We start from the raw sequence: 27,557 nt of genomic DNA, 5'->3' as shown, positions 1-27,557 counted from the left end.
ATGAGACCCATGTTCAAGTCTGCGCGTCTCTCCCACACCAGCCTGAGGTTCCCCCCGAGACAGGGCCGAGCCTTCCGTGGCCGCCATTGTCTGCACAAGGCCCAGTGACCTGGCCTCCACTGAGACCAGTGGGGGGCGGCAGCACATTCCACTATGGGCACCCTTGACTCCACCCCATGTCCCCCAAAGAGGTTCTCACTCAGTTGTTCTTAACCTGGAATCCAATAGAGGCCCAATAGTGGACTTCAGGGAGAATAAATCCCCCAACTACATGCTTAAGTGTGTGTGTGTGTGTGTGAGACTGCACATTTCGGAAGAGAAATTCCTTACTTTTCATCAGATTTTCAGAAGAGTCTGTGTCTTTATTTTATTAAAAGCACTTAACTCTCTCTGAAATTCCATTATTTACTTGTTTATCGTCTGTCTCCACCCCTAGAAAGTAAGCTTCAGGGCGACTCATCTTATTTACAGATATATCCACAAGCCCAAAACAGAGCCTGGCACATAGTGGGTTCTCGGTATTTTTTGAATGAATGAATGAGTGAATGAGGTTCTATGACCCAAAGGCACAGATCCTGCCCTGTAATGGGGGTCTGGGAAAGCCCTGGACACGCGGCGGGGGCCCCCTTCTCCAGGCAGCTCCAGGGCGGAAGGCAGCTGGAGCAGACTGGTTCTCCTGGAACAAGTCTATTGAGGGGAGGGTCTCAGAGTGCTCAGATTGGATCCACCTGAGACGAAGGGAATTCGAGGCTCTCTGTCGTATAACAAGTTTGCCCAAAACTTAGTGGCTTCAAACAATTTTGCTGTAGCTCATGATTTTGTGGTCAGGCATTCATGCAGGCTCTGATGCTTCTGCACCACGTGGCATTGACTGAGATCACTTGACGGCACTCAGCTGGCAGATGGGCTGGTCCTAGAAGGTCCAGGGCAGCTCCCCTCACATGTCTGGTAGCCTGGTGGGGTGGTGAGAAGGCTGGGTGCAGCAGCGACTGTCTACAGGGCTCCTATACCTGGTCTCTCCAGCACAGCCGCCTCAGGGGAGTCAGACTTCTACAAGGCAGCTCAGGACTCCCAAAGGCCGTTCCAGAAGATCAAAGCAGGCGCTGCAAGGCTTTCAACCTGGCCTTGGAAGTCTGGGATCATAGCTTCTATCACCTCCTACTGGCAGCAAGCAAGTCAGAGCTAGACCGGATTCAAGAGAAAGAGACGGGAACTGCAAGGAGTGTAAATACCATTGGGGTAGGTAGGGGTGGGGCACCCTCTCAGTACTCAACGGCCACACACGGCTGGTGGTTACACGGGACAGGGCAGGGCTAGAGGGAGGAGTTGGGTGGACCTCCCTCTGCAGAGCTAAGTGGCCTGGATGCTGGTAGAAGTCTGGGCCTGTGTTTAAGATGCAAGAACTCACTCCCCAAGGATAACAACCTTTTCTGCAATACTCTCCTGTCCAGGCTGAAGAGAAGAGAAAGGCCAATTACCGAGAAAATAAATGGTTTATTTTTCCTTATATCCACAGCAGATTAGTAATAATACACAATCACACAGAACTTTGCTTCTCTTGACAGAAAGCGTATTCTTTATTTGGACAAATACAAAGACAAAACACCCTGGCTTTGACATGGGGCCAGCAAGGACATGACCAAGATAGGACATGACCAAATGGATCATTTCAGGTAAAAGGGAGTGCTGGGGTAACCTGAGGATTCCCCACCAGGGGGGCCAGGGGCCCAGAGAGCCACAGAGAATGAGAGCAGTAATCTAGGCCAGTCCCTTGACTTACAGCCCTCTAGGCTCACCCTGAGTTCAGAGCTGAGCACGTGAACTTGGGCATAAAAGATGGTGGTAAAAGCTTGAAGAAAAAATCCCAAGAAGAAACGGAAGCTGAAGGAAGCAGGATGGTCTATTGAAGAAACATCTTATCCTTTGCCTCTTGCTAGTGTCAAAGTAAGAAAAGACCTGAGATTTTAAAAACAATGGGACTCTGGAATGAAGTTAAAAAAATCACACAAACAAAAACCAAAAAAAAATCCTTGTTAGAGATTCTTTAAAAAGAAAAAAAAAAAAGGTCTAAAACTCTGCAGCAGAAATTTTGTTTTTTGGTTTTTTGAGGTACATTTATTTCTTTTATTGAAGCATAGTTGATTTACAATATTGTATTAACTTTCAGGTGTACAGCATAGTGATTCAATATTTTTATAGACTATATTCCATTAAAAGTTACTACAAGATAATGGCTATAATTCCCTGTGCTGTACAGTATATCCTTGTTGCTCATCTTTTTTATATACAGTAGTTTGTATCTCTTAATCCCATACCCCTAATTTGCCTCTTCCCTTTTCTCTCCTTTTTGGTAACCACTAGTTGGTTTTCTATATCTGCTTCTGTTTTGCAGATACATTCATCTGTATTATTTTTTAGATTCCACATATCAGTGATGTCGTGCAGTATTTGTCTTTCTCTGTCTGCTGCAGAAGTGTTTGAGGTCAGTCCTGCTGGAACAGGGGACAGGGTTTGCTAACTGTACATGGCTCTTTCTAGCCTTAGGAATCTCCATTTGCTCAAATGAGACGTGGAAAGACAGACATAAGATGACATTTGGACAGATGCCACTTTCTGCAAAGACAGAACTGTACTCAGGTGTACAGACACGGTTTTGTGGGAGCAAAAGAACAAAGAAAATTGTAAACCCAGATTTCCTATTTGATCCTCGGTAGAAGGTTTGACATCTCAGATTAGGAACAAAAAACAAAGTGAAACTATATATGTATAAAGGTCACTCTGAACATGTTTACCTTAAATGACAAGCAGAGACCAGGAAAAGACAAGGAAATGAATTTAAGGTACTCAAGGTCCAAATATACTAATCCATTCCTATTTGTTTCATCTTGTTTCTTTTTTCAACAACTTGGAGAAAAAAATGCAGGAAGAATGGCCTGACTGAGCTGACCTTAGTCTTCACAAGGCCAAGAATGGACAAGGCTTGTTTCCCAGATGCTGGAGGTGGTCCTTCATCACTAACAGGGTGTCCAACCCTGCAGGGCCTGGATCCTTCCCGGACAGGACTCCCTGGACTTCATTACCTTCTATGTCTCAAAATGACCAAAACTGACACCTGGCAGAGTATATGCATTCAGAAAACCTATTATGAGCAGGAATATTTGGAGTTAGACATTATTTTCTTAAACCTTCATTGGGGTTCAGAATCAAATGACCATTTCATGCAAATTCATTTCTTTTGACTCCCATAAAGGCAAGGTTTAGAGTTTTCATCCTATTTTTAATCTGGCCTGAAAAATATATTTCAGTGTTCAGTGATCTGAAACCTCCTCTGAGATATCAGGGAATTAAATGGATTATGAATATAACTGTGTGTGCGTTTACATATCTATGTTTTGTTTTGTTTTGTTTTCTTTGCGGTACGCGGGCCTCTCACTGTTGTGGCCTCTCCCATTGCAGAGCACAGGCTCCGGGCGCCCAGGCTCAGCGGCCATGGCTCACAGGCCCAGCTCCTCCCCTGCATCGGCAGGCGGCCTCTCAACCACTGCGCCACCAGGGAAGCCCCTACATAGCCACGTTTGTTTGGTGTTTCCTCCACCAGTGCTTATTAATCCTATGCCCTCTGGTAATCATTAGTATCAAGTTAACCTAATGGTAGGCAAAAAAGGGTGTGTGCAATTCAACACAACACACAACCATAAAAAGGCTTCAGCACACACTCTGGAGAAGTAGTGTCCTTGCTGGTGTCTTACTTGGCCCAGAACCCCCATTTACCTCCTCCACCCCCACCCCCAGTGGAAGCCCCGCTTGAGGAATTCTCTCTGTGCCCCTAGGCGGGGGAGTGTGCGTTCTAGGCAAGCCAGCCTGACAGCAAGGAAAGGGGGTCCCCAGAGGAGTCTCCAGGGGAACACAAAACAAAACCAAAAAGGCAACGCAATACCTTGGGCCCACTAGCAGGCAGTGAACGCTTATCTGGGAAGGGTGTTTAGTAAGGAGGCTTGCGTGGCAATCAAGGTGGGCGGAGCCATCCCCATACAGGTGAAATCCTGCATCTGTTTCTGCACAGCTGGGCTCACAGCACAGTCAGCAGGACTTGGGGGAGCCTCTCGACACAGTCCACTCTCTGCAGCGGCCCAGAGACCCCAGAAGAAGTTCTCCTCGACGCAGCGAGCAGCAGTGTCTCATCGTTCTTGCTTTCTTCTTTCTATCTCCGGGACAGGGAGCTCCAAAGCCCAGGGCGGTGTTCTCCACCTGCAGCCTGGGAGTCCACTTTCTCTGTGTTTAGGAGCCCTTCCGCTCTGAGAAAACCAGCAAGGCCTCTCCAAGGCCGCCGAGCAGGAGGCTGCAAGAAACAGCAAGAGGTCATCTTTCCCCTCCCCGGAGCCTGGGGGCTGTGGACACACGGAGTTGCCTGGTGCCCACATACCGCAGGGCAAGGGATGCCCCCTCATCCCGCAGCTGAGCATCTTGTCCCCCGCCTGCACTGCCCCGCTTTGAGGTCAGGCCCAGGGACTGCCCAGTCGTCCAGGGTAAGCCTCAGCTGTGCAGGGGGAGGGGAGTGGGCTGCAAGGTGGGTTGTGATACCTCCCCTTAGGGAAGAAGGTGATGTGTCCCAACCATCCTGACCAGGTGACAGTGACTGCCCTTCGTTAATGCTCTCTGGCAGAAATATTGAAGGAGGGCTTCCCACAGAGCTGCCTGGTACTTTTTGCCATAGAGGGTTGATGAATATAAAATCATGCAGATATCCATAATCTTATTATTAAGCTGACAATCTCTGAATCCTTTAATTTCATTTAGACTAACAGAACATTTAAAAACAAAATACAAATGGGGAGGGGACCTCCCTAGTGGCGCAGTGGTTAAGACTCCACGCTCCCAATGCAGGGGGCCGGTGTTCAATCCCTGGTCAGGGAACTAGATCCCACACGCATGCTGCAACTAAGAGTTCACATGCCACAACTAAGGAGCCCGACTGCGACAACGAAGACGCAGCGCAACCTAAATAAATAAATATTTTTTAAAAAAAGAATAATGAAGAAAATACAAATGGGGAATCGTGAATTTCCCACCAGGGCAGAAATATGTGTATGGTCAGTGATTTGAAAATGAAAAAATAGCAGGAGAACAGAAGAGTGTGAGAAAGAGAAGAGCTGGATATTTTAACATGCCTAAAATGTAATACAATGAAAGGTCTGCACATTTCCTATTTTAAACTTCTCAGTAGACAACCTGGTGTCCGTCTGAATCCCCTGTCATTCTTCCCCAAAAGCACTTCTAAGGCCTGGGATGGGCCACGAGTAAAGGATTTTGATGGGGGTCCCTGAGGATGAAATGCTCTTGTCCAGAGGTGCCAACAACCCCACAATCCCACCTTCTTCTTCCTTTTTTCTCCCATTTAACCGCCCAGTATCCCACTCCTCCTATACACCCACACACCACACTCTCACATTTGGGCTATTGCATCTCCATATTCCTAACATATATCTAAGGCACCGAATGTATGAAACACACTTAGGCCGTGCATATCCTGTTCCCAGTGAAAAATGTCACCTATGTGGGTGACTGCGACATAAAGATAACTTGTACCATGGACCATTTCCAGTAGAGCAGTGAACTGAATAAGTGTGAGCATAGAAAAACAATAAGCTGAATTCAAACTGTGCTCAGGTGTTTTTAGCTACGTAATCCTGCAAGTGTTAGTCTGCTGTTTCCTCAGCTGCACCACAGGAGACAATCACATCTAACCATCTCTGTGAGGCTTAGAAGGACGTACTTGAAGCAGCTGACCCCCGTGTGTGGCCTACAATGGGCAAGCAATGAAATATTCTTCTTTTCTCGACTGCTCTCCCAGAGTAGGGATCCCTTTCTCAGCAGCCCTCACCACTGGCTGGCTTCCCCACCTCTGCTTGAAAAGTCCTTGTGAAGGACCCATCCTGCTCTGCAAAGCCAGCTCTAGCCATGGGATTCAGGCAAGCATCTATGGGCATCTACGGGCATCTTGTGGCAGGTCCCGGGGCACGAGGTTCTTCCCTCCTGGAGGAAGTCCTGCCTCATACTGACCTGACAACCTCACCTGTGAGTCTAAGTTCTGCTTTCTAGAGCAACAGAGAACAAATCTACGCCCCCATCACCCATCTGCCAACCCTACAGAGTGGGAAAATCCCCTGAACCCGCGCCATGTCCCCTCCCTGGTGATGTCAGGCCTCTCTCTCTCTGGGTGAGGGCAGAGAGGCGCTAGTCAAGTGACTGCACTGGGGAGTGGGCTGGGAGGATGACCCCCGAGCCCGCTAACAAGGGGGAAAGAGAGGAGAGGGGCCCGAGGGAGATGTCTGCCTGACAGCTTAAGCTCCAAGTTGGAACGTACTTTCCTCTTTCCTACAGAAGTATTATAATAGTGACAATAAGTCGATGAATTCTCTTTAACGCGCACTAAGCTCATAATAACGTAGCTGAAGTTTGTGTCTATATCACGAACCGAATAAATTTCTGAGGACTTTCCTAGATCTATACTCATCATTTATAGGACTGTTCCTGGGAGAAACTAGGGTCCAAGTTCCAAAAGACCGTATTGAGAAACATGACCCATTTGTGCTTGTCCCTGGTCTAGCTCAGGGACAGACCCAGATGCTGGCGGGTTCTACTGCCTCTTCTCTTTGGATGAAGAAGGGCCTGGGAAGGGGAAGCCGTTCATTTTGTACACAGGCTCACCTCTAAAGATCTGGCTTTCCCTTCTTAGCCAATCTGCTGTTTCCTTCAACATCCCTTAAAGAACGCACATACCAGCTTCTTAAACCCCTGGGAAAGCGCAGAGTCACCGTGACCTGATGCAAGATCTGTACAGAACTTTGGCTTTGGAAGAGTTTTATTTCTGCAAATGTAACAGGAGGGGGTCACAGTCATTTCCACTAATCTTCCTTAATCACCAGGGAGAACAGGATATCGGTTGGCTCTCCGCCACCCTCACACCTGCAGCTTTAGAACAATGCTGCAGCGTAATAAACTTGCATTTCATCCCCTCGGCTTAGCGAGTTAATGAAACACCTAGCAGCTTAGGGAACGCTGACATGCAAACAAACCTGGTTCCGTTTACTGTTAAGAGAGCCAGGGAGGTGAGCTTTGATGCTGTCTTCTAAACAGCGGGAGATGCTGACACAAGGAGGGGGGCAGGAATCTTAATCGCATTACAGCTGGTCAAGTCAGAGCTTTACTGGACTGTTTGCAAATCTTATAATCCCCATCATTCCTGAAATGAACAAACTTCATGTAACAAGGCATAAACATCAGATTGCAGAGCAGAGGCAGCCAGAAATAGTCATCACTCGCTTCTCTTCCAGGGGGTTATTTTCAGCGTCTCTCCACTCCTCTTTTCTCCCATCGGGAGCCAAAGGCCCCATCTCAATTATACATTTATTACTGTGGTGATTCAATGAATTCCTATGGAACCCTCCAGACAGAGGACAGAGACTGTATCCTTTCCCCAGCTGTAGGCCTAGCACTTAACACAACACCCAATAAATATTTACTCAGTGAGTGATGGAATTCTTATAACTGCTCCCCCTTTTCCCATCTGGATTCCAAACTATTTTTGTTTTTCTCTCTTTTCCTCACCAAAACTAATTCAGCACTCCCTTGGGGACTCGCTGAGTGACAGTTCACAATCTGATAAACTACTCTGTGTCGAAAGGTAACGAGCATAGTTATGAAGGCCTCTCTCAGCATTTTAAAGAAGAGGTTTCAAATTTTTAATTCAATTGAAAAACTTCAGACACCGTGGTCCTAGAGGCACTTTGGGGTGTGTGGAAGTTCTTTCTTCACCCCTAAATTCACTCTTCCTACAAAGAGACTTGGGCAGTCTCCAAGCATTCCCCTAAAATTAAAGGCACAGACATCTCTACTCAGAGAGGACAGAAGACCATTTTCTAAAGACTCTTGGTGCTAATGAGGTTGGAACTGGAATCAAGTTGAAGCGATCCTCGTGTTTGCAGCCCAGGATCGATGGCAGGCCCGGTGAATGACGGGCAAAGCTGAGGAGCTGATCACGAAATCCTACAAACAAACAGGTTGTGCTTTGGTTATTCCTTTCTCTCCTTGTCCCTGAACTATTCCACAGAGAAGAGTGACTCTCTTTGTCTAAGGAGGATTCGAAGAGGAGGCACACACAACTAATTCTACTCGACAGGAACATCACTCACAGTTCAGAGTTTTTTTCTTTTGTATGTGTTGAATCCCCTTTGCCGAAATTTTAGAATAGAGGGAACTCATTATCGATCTGCACTGTAAAATGTTGTTAATTAAAAAATGAATACATATTAATCTGGAAATTTAAATTACTGGGCTTGTCATAGATATTAAAATACTGGGCTTTTATAGTTAAAACAAGGTAATTAGCTGGACAAGAGCAGTTGCTTTTTTATACATATAAATTTATTTATTTATTCATTTATTTATTTTTGGCTGTGTTGGGTCTTCGTTGCTGCGCACGGGCTTTCTTTAGTTGCGGCGAGCAGGAGCTGCTCTTTGTTGCAGTGTGTGGGCTTCTCATTGCGGTGGCTTCTCTTGTTGCAGAGCACGGGCTCTAGGCATGCGGGCTTCAGTAGTTGTGGCACGCAGGCTCAGTAGTTGTGGCGCACGGGCTTAGTTGCTCCAAGGCATGGGGGATCCTCCTGGACCAGGGCTCAAACCCATGTCCCCCGCACTGGCAGGTGGATTCTTAACCACTGTGCCACCAGGGATGTCCCCAAGAGCAGCTGCTTTTAATTAAAGGCTTTAAAAGTTGACCAATGTTGGGGGCTTAGGCTTACCATTTTTCTTGGGTACAGGATTGAGAAGCCTAGTACCTGTTGATTCAGCAAACGGTGCCGGAAGGAGAGACGCAAAGGTGAGCAAAACGTGGCTCCTTTCCTGGAGGAGCTTCAGCCAGCAGGTGGGCAAGGAGTGCACACCTGTCACGCCGTGTGGTTCATGCTGATCGCGGAACACAGAGCGGGCAGCAAGGGCTGCCCAGGACCTGACCCCGGAGCTGATCCAAATCTCTAATTAGGAGATAAGCAAGTTCCTTAAGATCCTGCTGAAATTTCAAATGGCATGTCTCCACTAACCACCTCACAACTTCAGATCCGTGATTCCCAACCGGGGCGATTCTGCCCCTAAGGGAACCTTTAGCAATGTCCTGAGACGTTTTGCATTGTTACAGTTGAGGGGGTGCTACTGGCATCTAGTGAGGTGAGGCTCAGGTTTGCTGCTAAAAATCCTACAGGACACAGGACAGCCCCTCACAGCAAAGAATTATCTGGCCCAAAAACGTCAACAGTGCTGCGGGCGAAAAACCCTACTTGAGACAATGAGCTATTTTGTGCCTCTAAGCTGTTGCCCACCCACGAAGGTGGACAGTTAATTACATGGGCCCTCGTCTCCTGGAGGGTGACCTCTCTGGGGTCTTGGACTGTGTCTGGAGCCTCAGAGCCCAGCAAGCACTTCTTACAGAATGAATGAACATACAAGCAAATGCAGGCGAGGATATCGGCTGATCCGGGGTCCCCGCCCTCAGCCAGACTGCAGCGGTGGCAGCTACGCTCACTCACGGAGCCCGTGTCCACTGAGCGGGCAGCCTCGACCCACTCCAGCGACTGCTGCTGTGTGGACGTGCAGGCCCAACTTAACAGCTGTTCCGTATTTTTAAAAGAATCTGGAGATCTGGATTTGTACAGGGAAATCACCTGATTTCTAAATGCTGAGTAATTTGAAATTTGAAAATCAAAAAAGAAGAAACAATGACTATACAGGCAAACACAGTAGGTCCAAACAAAACAGGCCTGCAGCCCTGCCTTCTCACTTCCGATCAGTCTAAGCTCCCACAGGACAGAGACTGGCCTCGGATCCCTGCCCAGGATCCAAGCTGGTCACCCAGTCACAGCTTGAACACACCCAGTCTATGGACAATGCAGATCAGCTCTGTGCAAAAGACAGGAAATCTGAAACACAGTCTGACATTCCTCTTCTGGCGGTTCACTTTGTGGTTGGAAAATTCTTTGAGGCTGAAAACACACGATCCTTAAATTCGAGAGTTCTCAAAAATCAGGAAATTCCAAAGTCAAGGTTCCTTTTGCAATAATCACACGTGCTGTTTCCTTGATTTGGGTATACACAGCCCTTCTTTCCATCTTGTTCAGGGCGTACCACGAAGTCCACAGGATGTGGAACAGCCTGGAGATATGGCCTACGCACAGACGGCTGCTGGAACCTTCAGACTAAGCGTGGCCTCCCCACTGGAGAGCATCTCAGGCTCATTTCTCACACTCAGTTCAACACCTGGGTGTTTTTTGTTTTTCTGCTGTTTTTTTAATTCATTCTGAAATTGTATACAAAATACAATCAATGAGGCTTATTTGTAAGAAGGAAAATTACTGTCAAGAGTTGAGACGATCACTATGAAGGGTAAGATACAGAAATTGGGGGAAGAGTCTCGAGGATGCACCAGGATATCTTGGCAGTTAGGTTTTTGGACATCAACCTGCCTGTTTGTGTCCTGCCTTCCCAGAAGGACAGGTGCAGAGTAAGAAGGAGGGAGTGTAGGATCAGCTCCCTGCCCCCCAGCACCAGCTCCGGTTCCAAATCGCGAAGTCTCACCATTGGCACCTCTTGCCCCTCCATCCTTCCCTGTCCTCCCAGGGCTGGAGGGACCAAATACTCTTCCACCCCCAGTCTGACTAAGCCTCTCCCTTCTGCATCAGGTCCAGTTTCAAGCCAGTTCCAAGGCCCTCCAGCTCACCCCACCCTCTCTCTCTCCTCCAGTCTTCACATTCATTGTGCATTCAAACGGTTACTATCCTACTGCAGAAATTATCTTTATGACTTCTTCTCCCGAAAACTCCTTGAAGGCTGGATGATGTCTTATGTTCCTTAATGACTTCCATGTGCTTTTCATACAGCAGTCACTCAATAAATATTGTTAGTTGATTGATAGAATTATAGCCTCTAGTGTTATAAATCTAAGGCTGGACTTCCCTGGTGGCGCAGTGGTTAAGAGTCCGCCTGCCGATGCAGGGGCACGGGTTCGAGCCCTGGTCCGGGAAGATCCCACATGCCGCAGAGCAACTAAGCCCATGCGCCACAGCTACTGAGCCTGCGCTCTAGAGCCAATGAGCCTGGAGCCCGTGCTCCACAACAAGAGATGCCACCGCAGTGAGAAGCCCGAGCACCGCAACAAAGAGTAGCCCCCGCTCGCCGCAACTAGAGAAAGCCCATGCAGCAACGAAGACCCAACGCAGCCAAAAAATAAAAGAAATAAATTTAAAAAAGAAATCTAAGGCAATGAAATCCTTTTCCTAAAAATGTTCCACTGGACATTCTTAGTTCACCGTGTCAGCCCCTGAACAAGAAATAGAGCCGTTTTGTCCTGGGTAACGCTCCTTCTGTACTCCTGCCATATCATCTAGATGCTCTTTATAAACGATCAGACTGCTGGGAAGAGAAACATTTAGGCCAATGTCTCTTCCACCTCTCCATGACCTGCTTCTACCTAGACACTATCTACGCTGCTGCTAAGTCCTTGGCGTTTCCCACGTCATTTCTAGGGAGGTATGTGAAGTTTATGGGATGTTGGACACACACAGACCTGGGTTTGAATCCTGGTCCAATCACCTAGTAGCTCTAAAATCTTGGGACAATCAGTTAAATGTCTCTGAACCTCAGCTTCTTCATCTTTAAAACGGGGCTAACTTGGAGGGTTGTTGTGAAAGTTAATGAGATAATATTAATATAAAAATGTCTGAAATATAGTAGTTGCTCAATAAATGGTTATTATTAGTCAAAGGAAGAGGTGAGACTAGAAGGAGGAGGAAGAAGAGGAGGGTGTGCGAGTATTTCCTAATTTTTCTTTTCCTTCCGTTTTTCTTCTTGGGGCAGGAAATGCCCCATTAGGGGCTCCTGAGAGGGGTTGAAAATCGCTTTCACCGAATGCCGTGAGCAAAAAGATTCATTTCTGTCAGTCTGGATGGTTTAGGTGCAGACCTGCCCTCAGGCAGGGAGATGAGCAATAACAGACATCCCAGGGGCAGTGACTTTACACTTTTATCCGAGAGCTGTTCCTGGCACACAGAACCCCAGGAAATATCTGTTTATTGAACCAACCCCTCCCAGCCCAAAGCCACATGAGATGCAAAGTCACCTCCTGGACTTCCTCATCATGGTATTCCCAGAGCCTGGTCCTGCCCCTCACATTTATCTTTCAAGAACCTCATATTGATGTTTAAAAATGACACCATTTTTGTGTGTGTGGCTATGATGGCACAAGGCAGGGGATTATTTGCAAGACGTCCCGGGAGAGGGGAGGCTGCCCTAGACACACTGAGCACGAGTACCGGCCCCACCAACCAGCACTGTGGCTTTTGAGCAAACAGGTGACAATTCTGCAGGTCCAATGTGCACATGAATGCAAAAAAGTGGAGGGAGGGGGTGGGAAGAACCAACCCTTAGAATTACTCTCAGCCCCAGAATGGGAAAAAATATGGACTTTCTAGAACTACGCCTTATTTGAGCAAAGCTAAGCAACAATATGCTTTTTCTTTCCATCATGCTGGTAAAGAAATGGAAAAACCTATTCCAAAACTTGTCTGCCATTCCATTTTGGAGTGCCATTCTTGGGGCGGGGGTGAGGGGGGATTGCCAAACAATGCATCCAAAGTGGAATGGAAATAAGCTTTATCTTCAAGTGGCCCTAAGCTTCTTTTCCTTTTTAAAACAGAGGTTAAGAGACCAGTAAGTAGCAACAACAAATATGACTTATTCTCCATAATGTGCCGCATTAGTGATTCAGGCCGGACAGCAGGCAGCCGTGGTCATAGGGGAGGAAAGCTGTGGGTCATCCGGCCAGCAGCCGGCAGGCTGGGCGAAGACTTGGCAAAGACTGACCCATTCCCGGGTGACTGAGAGGCTCGTCTTGCTCGACAGGCACCCGTCGGTGTGGTTTCACTTGGCAGACGATAGAGCCCACCTCCCTCAGCGCGGACATCCTGACCAAACAGTGCATCGTTCTCACTGTTGAATCAAACTGGTGTGACTTCTGGCACGTGGAGACGGTGGAAGCAGAGGATGACAGGCCTTTACTTTTTACTCGATGCATTTCTGCATTGTCTTAAACGTCTCACAAATAGCACCCGTTACTATGCAGATTTAAAAGACGTAAGTATATACCCCCCAAATAAAGCACGCCCACTAATGAGAGGAGCAACAGAAGTCTTAACAGTTCAAACTCACCATCACTCCCCACCTCGCCTCATCTTCCCTGAAGACGACAGAGACAGCCCTTGGTAATGATCACATCAGCTGGTTTGCATGCTAGCAAGCTGGAGTGGATCAAAGTCCTAACTCCGTCAGCTGTGCGATCAGCAGTCTGTGTAGAGTGTTCGGAGGTAGGACCCTACAGCCCATCTTCCACACGGCAGACTGAGGAATGTGTTTTTAACCTAGGAGCAAGTGGCTCCTCTGCTCAGAATCCTCTGATCGCTTCCCCCCTCACTCTTACAATGGCCTTTAAGACCCCACATGGTCAGCCACCAACCAGCCTCATCTCCTACTACTCTCCCCCATCAACCTGTTCCGGCCACACTGCTCCTTGAGCAGACCAAGCACACTCAGGGCCTTTGAACCTGCTGCTTCCCCCAGGGTCCCCAGGGCTCGCTCCCCCACTTCCTTCAGGTCTCTGCTCAAATACGGGAGAGAGAGGCAGTGCTGTCTTTAAGCAAATGGATGGGTGCATTCTAAACAAAGATGATCTGGAACTTGACTAGGAGAAAATGAATTGAAGGGTCAAAGGCAAAAACACAAACATAGTTAAAGTTATATGCACGCATAATTAGTGGCTCACCTAGAGTGGTTACTCTCGTGTGGATGAGTGGCTGAAAGGTGTACCGTTGATGCTCTGGTTCCTGCCCCGGATGCTGGCTATAGCAGGTGTGGTATATTCAGTTTGTGAAAATATTCATGATAGATGCACTCTTCTGAATGTATATTTATATGTCAATAAAATATATACCCAAACACACACCCTTTCTTCAACATTTGAGAGCAAATATTAGTATCCCAAGGAAACACAAACAACGAATTTTCTTCTCCTCTCTCTATGCAAAAGACTTACCATCCCACGGTGGCCCTGGTCAGGATCATATCAAACAGCAATATCGATAAACCAGCCGTGATCACCTGCAGAAATCATTTCAACAAAAGGTCATCAGAGCAGCAGGGCTTCGGCAACCTTCTCCAAAGCCATTCTTCACAAGCTTAGTTTGTACGAGTTCAGATCCCAGACGTCAGCCATGCCTTCCCACTTCATGACTTTTTGCCCCAAATACTTCCTAGTCCCCCTAATTACCTTTCCCAAATACCCCTGTATTTAGCGGAAAATGCTAAGTTCTAGCCTATTCTGAGGTGAGAATCTTCAAAGAAACATTTAACTTCCAAACTCTTCAAAGGAGGAGTTTGGAAGCCAACATCCAAACTCATCTCTCCCCTGGGCAGGGGCATAGCAAGAATCCCTGTTTCCATCTTGTCTCAGCTGTGCAAAAAGAATCCTCAGGGTCAGAAGTACTCATTCACCTGTTCCCAGATCCTCCAGCTAAAAACCTAGCTGTCAACCTGCCTTTGCTAACACACCGTCTCTCGCCCTGCCCTAATGCCCCTGTCTTTCTGGCCCGTGACACACATTGTAAGAAACCAGGTACTTCCTAAGGGAGGGAGCAATGAAATCATTAATTAATTACTTGCAAACATCTAGAAGCCACAGGAGAGGGAAGAGGTTAGTCCACATCTCTCAGAGCTAGAAATTACATAAAAGTCTCTTAGGAATGGCAGTAACAGGACTCAGCCTCCAGCGGTGCCTCTAAACATCGGCACAAAAAGTTTTGAGAATCAAAGACCCAACTTTGGAATGTCTGCTCAGGAAAGATGTTTTTTCCCAGAATTCTGCATTCTGGAATACAAAACGGCTTCCATGAGGAAGGTCACCCTAAGGACTTGCTTCCTTGCAATGAGAAGAAGAAAGAAGCAAGCCGTATCGGGATGGGTCATGCAGGCTGGATGCCCTCGGAGATGTCAACTGCCATGTCACTCAAGGGGACGTCATGTCCGGTCTTGGAGGCCTCTTCAGGTCCGAAGCCGGGAACAAGGCAACAAGCAGATGGTCAGAAGGAAGGAGTGTGTTTAATGGGTCTCATCTTCATTCATTTACCATCTCAAAAAGAAGTCTGGAAACATAAACCAGGAACATTCAGTACAGAAACTCCGTGAGCTCTTAGAACCTTTGTGGTAGTTTATTCATTTCAGGTCACTTTCTGTTTGCTTTCCTTGCTTAATTTGCAGCAAAAACCTTGATAACGAAAAAGACCTATGGTGTCTTCAGGAACAAAAAAGAAGCGGCAACAAGGTCAGAGAGACAGTTGCAAAGTAGAAAGCAAAGGACAAGAGGAAACAGATTTCTCAAAGTGAAAACGGAGCGGTGGCTTTTATCTTAAAGAGCTTTTATCTCAAAGAGCAGCTCTTCTTCCCCCATCCTGCCCTCTTCTTATTTGGCATTTTATATTTAGGACTTTTGTATCTATGGTCATAAATGAAGTGGGCCTAAAATTTTATTATTTTGCAATGCAATTGTCTGGTTTTGGAAACATGGTTATACAAACCACATGAATTAATTCATCAGCTTCCCTGCTTCTTTTCCTATAAAGGATAAAGATGGTCTTTCCTGTGGTCTCTACTCTGACCTGACTGCCTCTGGACCTGGAGCTTCTCGTTGGGGTGGGCTTTAATCATAAGCAAGTCTTCTCTTTCTCCTGGATTCAAGTTTCTCATTTTCATTTTTTCCAAAAATGTTTTTCATCTATGTTTTCCCCTCATTAACATTTAGCAGTTTGGAGAAATATTATTTTATCTCATTTGTGCCCATTTTTATCACCTTCCCTTTATTTAAAATAAATTTATTTATTTATTTACTTTTGGCTGCGTTGGGTCTTCGTTGCTGCACGTGGGATTTCTCTAGTTGTGGCGAGCGGGGGCCACTCTTCATTGCGATGAGCGGGCTTCTCATTGTGGTGGCTTCTCTTGTGGCGCAGCACAGGCTCTAGGCGTGCGGGCTTCAGTAGTTGTGGTGCGCAAGCTCAGTAGTTGTGGCTCGCAGGCTCTAGAGTGCAGGCTCAGTAGTTGTGGCACACGGGCTTAGTTGCTCTGCGGCATGTGGGATCTTCCCAGACCAGGACTCGAACCCATGTCCCCCGTATTGGCAGGCAGATTCTTAACCACTGCGCCACCAGGGAAGTCCCTATCACCTTCCCTTTTGTTCTTACTTTTATTGTCATTTTCTCTTACTTTTTTTTTCCTTTCCTTCCTTAGTCTTAACCAAAGTTAATCTCATTAATCCCTCTTTACTTTTGCAACTTCTTGGACATTTCCTGGGATGGTGCCAACAGAGATTTATTTCTTGGAATTGCTGAAAAGGCCTCCATTCTGCTGACGGAGGTTAGTGATGGCAGCTTGGTGTTAACGGAACAACTCTGAAGCCTTTCTTAACTCTTCACCATTGTCTTCATCTCCTTTGCCCTTTTTACCAGCTTTTTTCCAACTTTACTGAGGAATAGTTGACGAATGTAATTGTATATATCTAAATGGCACAACGTGATGATTTGATATACATATACATACATGGCCTCCTCTAACTGTCTTCTCTGATGGCTTTTTTCATATGACTTTAGTCTCCTTTGTGGAACCATCCCCTCCCACATGCCCTGCAACAGTCACAGCTGAGGGCTTGTGGCTCTGTTCCTCCACGAGTTTCTTCAGCTTAGGAGGAATCTCGTCTTCCATGAGATAGACAGCTGGCCTGCTTGTTCCTATTAACCGCACCTTTTGCCAAGAAAAATACCTCTGAGAATTTTCAAACCAGCCCTTACTTGAAAATAAGGTTGGTTTATAGCCAGACTGGTGCCTTTCCATCTGCCGCTTCCTGGAAACGTCTGCATGGTCTCCTGCCTTTCTCCTGGGCCCCTCTTTCAAACTTCTCTAAATTTTTCTCTCTCAATGAGCAAATCTTCTGCTGGCTGAGACACTCAGTGAAATTTCACAAGAAGGTTTGTCTTCTTTCTGTAGGGAATTTATAGTGAACTTGTTTATCTGTAGAGCTACTGGGGAGGCAGATGGGTCACTTTTTAATCAATTTCCAGAAGGACCCTCAGTTCCTTAGGCTTCTTTACTTTCTTTTACCACCATCACCAGCCCCAGCGGTCAGATCTTTTAGAAGCATTTCCCATCACCCTCTTCCCCCCCGCCCCGTGTGTGTGTGTGTGTGTGTGTGTGTGCGTGTATGTCTCTCTCTCTCGCTCACACACACACACACACACACACAGTCACCAATGTTCTACCACATCACAAAAGTCACAGTGTAAGAAGGGATGAGTAGCAGCTGACAACACCCCACTAAGGGGTGGACCCTGGGCAGGTGTCCAGCCCGACTCACCCACTAAGTGACTTGCACCCACACATCCATCTCAGCCTGTATGAGCTTCAAGGTCATGCCCCAGCAAAGCAACAGATTTCCATATGCCATGGGCCATCAGGGCTGCTCAAAAACACTGGGAAGTGTGTGAATGACAAATCTGCTCGTGCTAAGAGTCCACTCCACTTCTAACTCCACCGAGGAACAAACGGAAGCCAGGTGAACCGATCTTTCACCTTCACCGCTGACTGTGCAGGTCTGGGTACAGAATGTCCCATGCAAGGGCACCTGGGGGCAGAATTCGGGAGGTGCAACCGACTCCCTAAGCTCAGAGGTGGGGAAACGGTGACCCAGAGATGGTGTGTGACTTGCTCCAGGCCCCGGCGACTTCACGGCAGGGAGCAGTGGAGTCAAGGCCCTGACTCCCAGGTCAGCCTTCTCTCACAGCCAGAAAGGCCCCACATGAGCTCCATGCAGCTTTTTTGAAAATAAGAGTCCACTTAAAGCAGGGACTCAGATATCTGCAAGCCCATGTTCAGAGCAGCATTATTCACAATAGCTAAAACTTGGAAGCAACCCAAGTTCCCATCAATGGATGAACGAGTAAGCAAAACGTGATATATATATACATACACACACACAATGGAATATTATTCAACCTTAAAGAGGAAAGAAATTCTGACATATGCTATAACACGGGTGAAGCTGGACGACATTATGCTCAGTGAAATAAGCCGGACGCAGATGGACAAATACTGTATGATTCCACTTATGTGAAGCACTTGGAACAGCCAAACTCACAGAGATAGAAGGTAGAATGGGTGTTACCAGGGCCCGGGAGGGGTGGGAAATTAGTGTTTACTGGGTACAGACTTTCAATTTACGTTGATGAATGTCAGTAAAAGCATAAACTTTTTTTCCTAACCTTTAAAACAGCTAAAATCTGCCCACGAGAAAGACTCCAAGTTACTCTTGGGGCTTGCCATTCAGGAGATGGAAGTAGCAGCCGTCACTGTCAATCGCTGTTCTTGCTTTCAAAAAGCATTTAAAAAAAAAAAAAAAGAAAGAAATACAAATGTTTCCCCAAAGAAGAAAGAGCCCTGTGGTCTGAGGAATGTCTGCCTTGCGCACATGAGGACCTGAATGACAAACACCAGGACCTGCCACAGTTCGGGCTGCCAACAACAGCAGAACTCAATACATTGTGTCAACCGTGGGGCTTTGAACTTCCTGGATTTGTCAATGGATGTCACAACCTCTGTGTTATTTAAACAGATTTTAGTATTTAAAGCAGATTAGGTTTGTTTTTTAAACATTCATTTCGATCCTGAGACAAATTTCCTGTTTGTTTAAGGGAAAATAAAGAGGAACAGTTGTTGATGGGAACCCGCCAGAGAGTCGTGTATTTGGAAGAGAAGCAGAGATTTAGCTTTGCTGTTTGTTATTGTTTTGATGTTACTGTTGTTGTTGTTGAAGTACATAGGACATAAGGAAAAAGTGGCCAATGGCAGCGTGGATACAAGGCCCTTCACCGTAACTGCCCCGGTTTCAGCCATGCACCTCCCACGTAAACTGGTTATAGGTTTTCAAACCCTGTTTCATCCCATCATCTTGCCTTTGCTCAGCAAGTTTTCTCTACCTGGAATAATTTCAGAGGCCTCCTCAAACAATCCCTATTCACCTTTTGAAAATCCATTTCTAAAACTTTTCCTGAGTGGATCAGAAGTTTCTTCTAGGGGCTTCCGTAACCCCTTACCATTGCACACATCAAATTCTACTGAAATGGTGGTCTCCCCACACTGGAGGTGAGCTATTCATCTTTGTATGTTCGGCGCCCGGCAACAGAGACTTGCATACAGTAAGTGCCTGAAACAGTTTACACAAATGCACTGTATCGTCAGAGCTGGTAACATAACCCCAAAGGTCACAGTGTTGTTTATTTTTTAATCACTTTTCGTATATTAGGGACATTGGAACCCAGACCTGAGAACCCTGGGGGCAATCTCTCTGTCCCTCGTCTGTGCTTCTTGGACCAATTACCTCCTTGGGGCTCCACAGAGAAGAGCTGAGACTGGCTCTCTGGTTCCAAGTCCAAAAATGCCAGGGAAGATTCTGATTGGTCCCTGAACCAATTGACTGTGGCCTGGGAAACAGAGTAATGTAAGAACATGGAAGCTCACCCTTGAACTTCATGGTTGGAATGGAGGAAGGAAGGTTTCCCTGGAGGAAGGTAGGGAAAGTGCTGGGCAGACAGAAGAACAGCTGTCTTCTATACCCTTGCCATCGAAACCATCTGGGAGCTTGCAGGAAATGCAGGATCTCAGGCCCCACCCCAGACCGACTGAGTAACATCTCCAGTGGAACAGACCCCTGGTGATATGCACGCCCACTAAAATGTGAGGTGTTCTGCTCCACACCATCCAACTCCAGCACTGGCCAGATGGTACTGCCACATCTCCAGGGAAAGGTGAACTCTAGCTTTCTCACAGGCTGTAGAGGCACATGTCAGACTGTCCTGGAGTCCATCTGTGTTTCAGATTCACATATGAATGTAACCAACCCAGCCTTTCTTTTAGGTTAAAGAGTAAATCTAATAAAAATGTATAATCTCAGAACAGGCTGTCTTTCTCGCCTAGGACCAAAGAGACTATGCCAAATCCACTAGACAGAAACCACAGCTAAGGCTGAGAACTCTGTCTGGTGTTTTATTTATTTATTTATTTTGGGGGGCTGCGTTGGATCTTCATTGCCGTGCACAGGCTTTCTCTAGTTGCAGCAAGCGGGGGCTACTCTTCATTGCGGTGCACAGGCTTCTCATTGTGGTGGCTTGTCTTGTTGCGGAGCATGGGCTCTAGGCACGTGGGCTTCAGTACTTGTGCCATGCAGGCTCAGTAGTTGTGGCTCACGAGCTCTAGAACGCAGGCTCAGTAGTTGTGGCACACGGGCTTAGTTGCTCCATGGGATGTGGGATCTTCCCGGACCAAGGCTCGAACCTGCGTCCCCTGCATTGGCAGGCAGATTCTTAACCACTGCACCACCAGGGAAGCCCCTGTTTGGTGTTTTTAAAATATGGAATTAATTTATTCAATATCAATCCTATGATTTATTCCAGGATCAGTTAATGACAGACAAATCATGCTAAACTCCAGGCAGAGCTATTAACAGCATTTGGTATCACCTCATTAAAATATACAATGAGCCATTACTTTTTCAGGTATCAAAAAATGACATTTACCATAAGTACACTGGGACTGAGAATATAGCTGAGGAACGTAAAGAGATCAAGGTCACGTGAAGAAAGGATAAATTCTAAAACTAGAGAAACCTCGGATGACTTTTAACAAACTCCTACATTTTACGGAAAAAGCAATAATAGAACAAAATTAGAAAAAAAAAAGTGACGTAAGTATCTAGTTCATGGAAGGTAAGGGAAGAAAGTAACCAAAATTTAAAGAGGTCAGGGACTTCCCTGGCAGTCCAGTGGTTAAGACTCCATGCTCCCAAGGCAGGGGGCACGGGTTCAGTCCCCGACCGGGAAACTAAGATCCTGCATGCCTCACGGCATGACCAAAAATTTTTTAAAAAAATAAAGAGGGCAGGGCTTCCCTGGTGGCGCAGTGGTTGAGAGTCCACCTGCCGATGCAGGGAACACGGGTTCGTGCCCCGGTCCAGGAGGATCCCACATGCCGCGGAGCGGCTGGGCCCATGAGCCATGGCCGCTGGGCCTGCGTGTCCGGAGCCTGTGCTCCACAATGGGAGAGGCCACAACAGTGAGAGGCCCGTGTACTGCAAAACATAAAAAAATAAATAAATAAATAAATAAATAGGGCAAAAAATGTCCCGGGTGTCAGGCTCAGCAGTGTCACATGTATGAATTCATCTGCTCCTCGCAACAACCCTCCACAGGAGGGGAGGGTGCTTTGTCCCATTTTACAGATGAAGAAACTGAAGCTCCTTGAGGTCAAATATCTTGCTCAAAGCACACAGTCACAAAAAGGGAAGAGTGCAGACTCAAACCCAGGTCTCCTGGTTCCTGTGCCAATCCTCCTTTTCCACTTCCAAGTTAACCCTCAATGGTAGCTCTGCTTAACCCTGGAGATGTCAACTTGACTCAGTAGCTCTCAACACTAGCTGCACAACAGAATCCCCTGAGAAGTTAGAAAACAAAAACAAAAACAAAAACAACTAAAGTCCTGTCCCATATCAATGAAATTGGAATATCTTATAATAAGGTACAGGTATCAGCATTTAAAAAAAAATTCCCTAGGAATTCTCATATGGGGCCTCTCACTGTGTGGTCTCTCCCGTTGTGGAACACAGGCTCTGGACGCGCAGGCTCAGCGGCCATGGCTCACAGGCCCAGCCGCTCCGCGGCATGTGGGATCCTCCCGGACCAGGGCACGAACCCGTGTCCCCTGCATCGGCAGGCGGACTCTCAACCACTGCGCCACCAGGGAAGCCCCCCCTTTTTTAAAAAAAATTAATTAATTTATTTATTTTTGGCTGTGTTGGGTCTTCATTGCTGCATGCGGGCTTTCTCCAGTTGCTGCGAGCCGGGGCTACTCTTCATGGTGGTGTGCGGGCTTCTCATTGCGGTGGCTTCTCTCGTTGTGGAGCACAGGCTCTAGGTGTGCAGGCTTCAGTAGTTGTGGCTCGTGGGCTCTAGAGCGCAGGTTCAGTAGTGGCGCACAGGCTTAGTTGCTCCGCGGCATGTGGGATCTTCCCAGACCAGGGCTCGAGCCCGTGTCCCCTGCATTGGCAGACGGATTCTTAACCACTGCGCCACCAGGGAAGTCCCTAGTGATGTGTTCTTAATTTCAGTAAAAGTATCTACAAAACTGCCAAAATTCACAGAACCACTTTATAACATTGATGAATAAGCCAGAACCTGGTCAATAAGACATCATCATTACCATCATCATCAGCATCTTCACCACAGGAATCATTTATTACACCATTTTACATTACCACCACAGTGGATGAGGGTTTCAATGTCTTCACATCCTTGTTCTTATTTGTCTTTTTTATTATAGCCATCCTCGTGGGAGTGAGGTGGTGTCTCACTGTTGTTGTGATTTGCATGTCCCTAATGGCAAGTGCTGCTGAACATCTTTTCATGGGCCTACTGGCCATTTACTTATCTACTTTGTAGTATTGTCTCTTCAGACTCTTTGCCCATTTTTAAACTGTGTTATCTTTTTACTATTGAGCTTTAAGAGGTCTTTATGTGTTCTAGATACAACTCCCTTATCAGATATATGATTTGTCTGTGAGTTGTCTTTTCATTTTCTTGATGGTGTCCTTTGCAGCTCAAAAGTTTATAATTTTGATGAAGTCCAATTTATCTATTTTTTTCTTTTGTTGCTTGTGCTTTTGGTGTCAAAGCCACATTTTGAGTAGCAAGGAATTCTAAATCACTATTCCAACCAACACCTTAACTAATGATTCACTATACATGAATCATACCATTATATCACAGTTTCCTTTTTATAAAGCCATTCATTCATTCTACCTTCAAACATTTATATTCTACTTTAGAACATGATCTGTCTATCCAAATTAAGTACTACTTTACTTGATTTATAATGAGTTTCCAATGTGAATTTTAGAAGCCAGTATCATGCTATGTGATATAAATACAAGACAACAGAAATCTGAGAATTAGGAGATGAAATAAGCATGTATATTTAATGAAAAAGTCTAGAAAACCTCAAGTAGTAATTCTCCAAACATATTCATAGTAATTTTGAAGAGGCTGGTGACTAGTTCTTTAAGGTAGGAATAGAGGAATGGAGTGTTGAGATTATCTAATCTATCCCCTAAATTTCAGCACTTTAAAGATGTCATTCCATTGTCTGTTGGTATTCATAGTTTCAGTTGAAATGTCAGTTACTTTTAAAATTCAAGGTAATGTCTTTTTCCTCTGGTTGACTTTTAAGATTTTCTCTATCTTTGGTTTTCAACATTTTAACTAGGATATGCCTAAGCATACTTATTTTTCTTTGTATTTTTAGTTTGGGGTTTGGTGAGATTCTTGAAGCTGTGGGTTGATGTCTTTCAGCAGTGTTAGAAAATTCTCAGCCATTATTCCTTCATATACTGCTTCTCTCCTCACCTTCTAGAATTCCAAGTACATATATATTAGACATTTTGACAATCTCCCCCATGTCTCTTATACTTTTTTCTATTCTTTCCATTCTTTTTTCCTCTCTATGCTTCACTAATCCTGTAACACTGTGTCCAGTCTGCTCTTAGACCCATCCACTGAGTTATTAATTTCACACATATTTTTTTCCATTCAATAATAACTCTTTGATTTTTTTTTAGATTCCAATTTTGCATTGAATTTCTCCCATCATTTAATTCATTTTTTCCACTATTTTCTTTAACATATTATTCATAGTCACTTTTAAGTTATCACTAGCTCCAACACCCAGATCATTTGTGGTTATGCTCTCATTATTTTTTCCACTTAATTATCAGTCATGTTTTCCTGCCTCTTAACATGTCTACAACTTCGTTATGTTGAACACTGCATGTAAAAGAACTATAATCAGGGATTGAGTGAATCAGAGATGGGCTATAGCTCTAGTAAGGCTTAGTCCACCTCTACTTTATCTAGTTCTTCAGGTATGGCCCTTCCAGACTTGTGTGTAAGAGCCTGGTAGATCTCTAACTTCTCATTCCTATAAGTTCTGCCTTTCAGAAATTTTGACCTTAGCTTTTTAGCTTCCCATCCCATGTAGATTCAAAATCTGGCAACAGTCTTCAGGGGAAGAGTCACTGTATATTTGCTTCAGGCTCCTCTTTTTAGCAAGATTTTGTCTCCTAAGTACCCCCAAGATTATGAGCTTTTGCTTTGCCTTTCTGGGCCAACCAGCAGCCTCCAGAACTGCTCCAGAGTTCAGCAAACGTCTCCTGGGAATACTGGACTTGCCTTTGGGGCTCCTCTAGTTTCCAATCCATCAAGCCAGTTCCACATGACTGCCAAAAGCTCTGCTAGTTTCTCTTTCCCACAGAATATTTCCTTTTCTTGGACAAAGTCAGATCCTTAGGCCACACCCAGAATCAGCAAATATCCTTCACCTCCCCCCAAGCCCATGAAGAAAATAGCCTGTGTCACTCAGTATACCTAGGAAGGTTCTTCCTTCTTTGGAAATTTATTTAATTTAGTTCTCATTGCTTTCACAGATCTCTGATTTCTTTAAAAATATGATTTTTGCAATTTACTTGTTTTTCCCCTAGTTGTTTCAACTGAATGTTGGCCTGTCACAATGTACAACAGTCTACTCTGAAGTAGAGGATTTCCGTTTACTATACAGATGAGAAAACTAAGACATAGAGAGATGGTAAGACACTGGTTTTCAAACCAGATTTGGCTGACCACTATTTCCCTAGAGCCACCTTGGATGTCATCATGGTGAGGCAAGGTGGGGAGGCTGTATTTGATTTGTTCTGAACATCTTCCTGATCAGTGACAATCTTATTAACTCATCATTACAATTTAAATTAGCTTTGTATTTTCATCATAGCCTAGGATCTTGTATATATCAGCCGAGGGCAACAGGACTTTCTTAAGGACACAGTCTCTTTCTCTTCAGACACAGAGATTCAGATATGATGCAACTGATGATGATTAATAAGGCAGACTGGAGGTGAGAGGAACATACAGTTTCCTTTCCTCACAATTCTCCCTGCTGGGGGGAGGAAACTCTTCTGCTTTCCATCCTTTCCGTCTCTTCCAAGTTCACTCTAATGGGAAGAATCATTCATCTGATTGTACACTTAATGAGGCTCATTACACTAGTTAGTGGGATTCCAGTGTTTTAAAGGCAAGAATCCAGACTCCACATGGTTTATTTCTTCTCTTGAATCCATGCAATAAAATTTTCTTTACCCTGTCTTCACCTGTTGGGGGGTGGGAGTGGAGGACGGAGAGGAAGCCATGCCTCCTATAGGGAGCAGAAAGCCTTAAGTCTCTAAACTAAGGTTGAGTTTTTCAACTCAACTTTGTTTCCCACTTGCCTACTATTCTTTGTCCATATGTTCTCTTAGTCCATATACCAAGAAGGGAGAAGTGGGTAGAAGAGTTCAAGTACCAGAACTCTGAACCCTTTAACACATGCTGTAGGCTGAAAAGACCCGTGTGTCTTTTATGCCATCTGACACTGATCCCTTGGTTCCAGCTTCAGAAATCTGTGACCTTTGGACCTTTTATCTTGGACTTGCAATCTTCCTGGATCAGCAGTGCAGAAAGTGTTGGCTCTCCCTCAGAAAGGGTTGAGTGTCAGACTTTTCTCTTTAGTACTCACATTTCTCAAGAGGCCATATTAAATCATGTCTGCTGAAGCAGTGTTCCCTGGTACCTTTGGGGGGGCTTCTTCCTTTCACCTATCTCTCTGGGCATTCCACTTCAGCTCATCCTAAAATACCTGATTTGGCTGGGTTTTTGTTTTGTTTTGTTTTTGTTTGTTTTATTTTCTATAATATACTACAATTTCTTTGAATAAAGGGGCTATAATTTGCCAAGTATTGCTCCTTTGCCAAGAACTACAAAGAGCAAAATAATGTAGACATACTCAGAACATCCAATCGTCAAAGACAAATGGAGAATTTGAGACTACTCTAATTTTCCTTCAAATTCAATTCAGTGACAGCCTGGTATAGTATTAATAGATTCTTCATTCTAGTACTTTTTCTCAACTTTTTCAGTCTCATTTTATTCAGCAAATGTACTCACTTACTGACAGACTTACTTTTAGAATGATGGATTTCTGCCAAAGTTATTTTTCAAACTTTGCCTTGTTGATTAAAAAGTTCTATCAGTCTCCCAGCTAAGCAGTACTCTGTGCTTCTGGAAAGGAGGAGCATGCAGCTAAGGCGTTTTTATATTCTAAGTTATTTTGATCCTCTCAAAGAATAGATCTAATCTCTGCAGTCTATTTTTAGAAATGAAGTGAATTTAACTCAAAGGAGCTTTAAATAAAAGCACCATAATTATACTTACTCCAAGGTCATGAGGATTTTTTTAATCTCCATTTAACAACAACTGCAATTCACGTTATTGTTATACTTAGTAATAATGGAGGTGAAGGAATAGATTTGCCAAAAGATATACAACAAGACCTGCTTAAAGACAGGAAATGTGGTGCTCATTTGGCAAAACCCTTTTTGCTACTTCTAACCTGCCTTCTTCCTTAATCCCAACAATTCCTGATGAAATATCAGTTGGGAGAAGTGAGCCTATGATGTCGAGGGCTATATCCCAGCTCCAGGTCTAGTCACACCCAGTTTTACATGACCAGAGAGTGAGAACTCCTTAGAAATGTACAAAGCTTGCACAAAACTCACTCTACCAGCTCAGTTCCACTTGAGGGATTTACACAAACCATGAAGACTTTCTAGCTCTTTTTTTTTTTTTTTTTTTTTTTTTTTTGCGGTACGCGGGCCTCTCACTGTTGTGGCCTCTCCCGTTGCGGAGCGCAGGCTCCGGACGCACAGGCTCAGCGGCCATGGCTCACGGGCCCAGCTGCTCCGCGGCATGTGGGACCTTCCTGGACCGGAGCACGAACCCGTGTCCCCTGCATTGGCAGGTGGACTCTCAACCACTGCGCCGCCAGGGAAGCCCCTTTCTAGCTCTTGTTACACAACTCTTGGCACTCACTGCAAAACGTCAGTGGGTCACCTGTGCACTCTTTTGCTATGGACTGAATTATATGCCCCTCCTCCACCCTAAATCCATATACTGAAGCCCTAACCTCCAATATTATGGTATTTGGAGATGGGCCCTTTGGAAGGCAATTAGGGTTAGATGAAGTCATAAGTGTCGGGTCCTCATGATGGGATTAGTGACCTTATAGGAAGAGGTCAGAGAGCTTGTGCCCTCTCTCTGCCATGCAAAGACACAGCTGAAGACAACCACCTGCTACCCAAGAAGAGAGCTTCCTCCAGACACCAACCCTGCTTGCACCTTAATCTTGGACTTCCCAGCCTCCAGAACTGTGAGAAATAAATGTCTGTTGTTTAAGCCACCCAATCTATGACATTTTGTTATGGCAGCCCGAGCTAAGACATAATTCCT

General features: G+C 45.5%; 1 protein-coding gene across 4 annotated transcripts in view; it reads right to left on the bottom strand.

Annotated features, from left to right (window-relative positions):
• Positions 1–390: 390 nt before the first annotated feature.
• The window catches only part of TMEM241 (transmembrane protein 241), a 108,318-nt gene continuing 81,151 nt past the window's right edge, over positions 391–27,557 (bottom strand). The window contains exons 14-16 of one of the 4 annotated variants that reach the window (XR_009534874.1): positions 14,135–14,199; positions 3,938–4,339; positions 391–1,182 (exon numbers count right to left, since the gene is read on the bottom strand). Coding sequence is in view for 3 of the 4 variants with exons in the window: in XM_060121780.1 (XP_059977763.1) it covers positions 4,179–4,339; positions 13,865–13,941; positions 14,135–14,199 (303 nt within the window). In the remaining variant the exon portion in view is untranslated. Of the gene's footprint in view, positions 1,183–3,227; positions 4,340–9,542; positions 10,349–13,864; positions 13,942–14,134; positions 14,200–27,557 lie in introns of those variants that run through there. The other 3 variants (XM_060121780.1, XM_060121778.1, XM_060121779.1) reach the window with 3 other exon arrangements.

Source organism: Lagenorhynchus albirostris, chromosome 14, assembly GCF_949774975.1.
Source record: "Lagenorhynchus albirostris chromosome 14, mLagAlb1.1, whole genome shotgun sequence".
Lineage (NCBI taxonomy): Eukaryota > Metazoa > Chordata > Mammalia > Artiodactyla > Delphinidae > Lagenorhynchus > Lagenorhynchus albirostris.
This window is presented reverse-complemented; position numbering and strand designations above follow the sequence as displayed.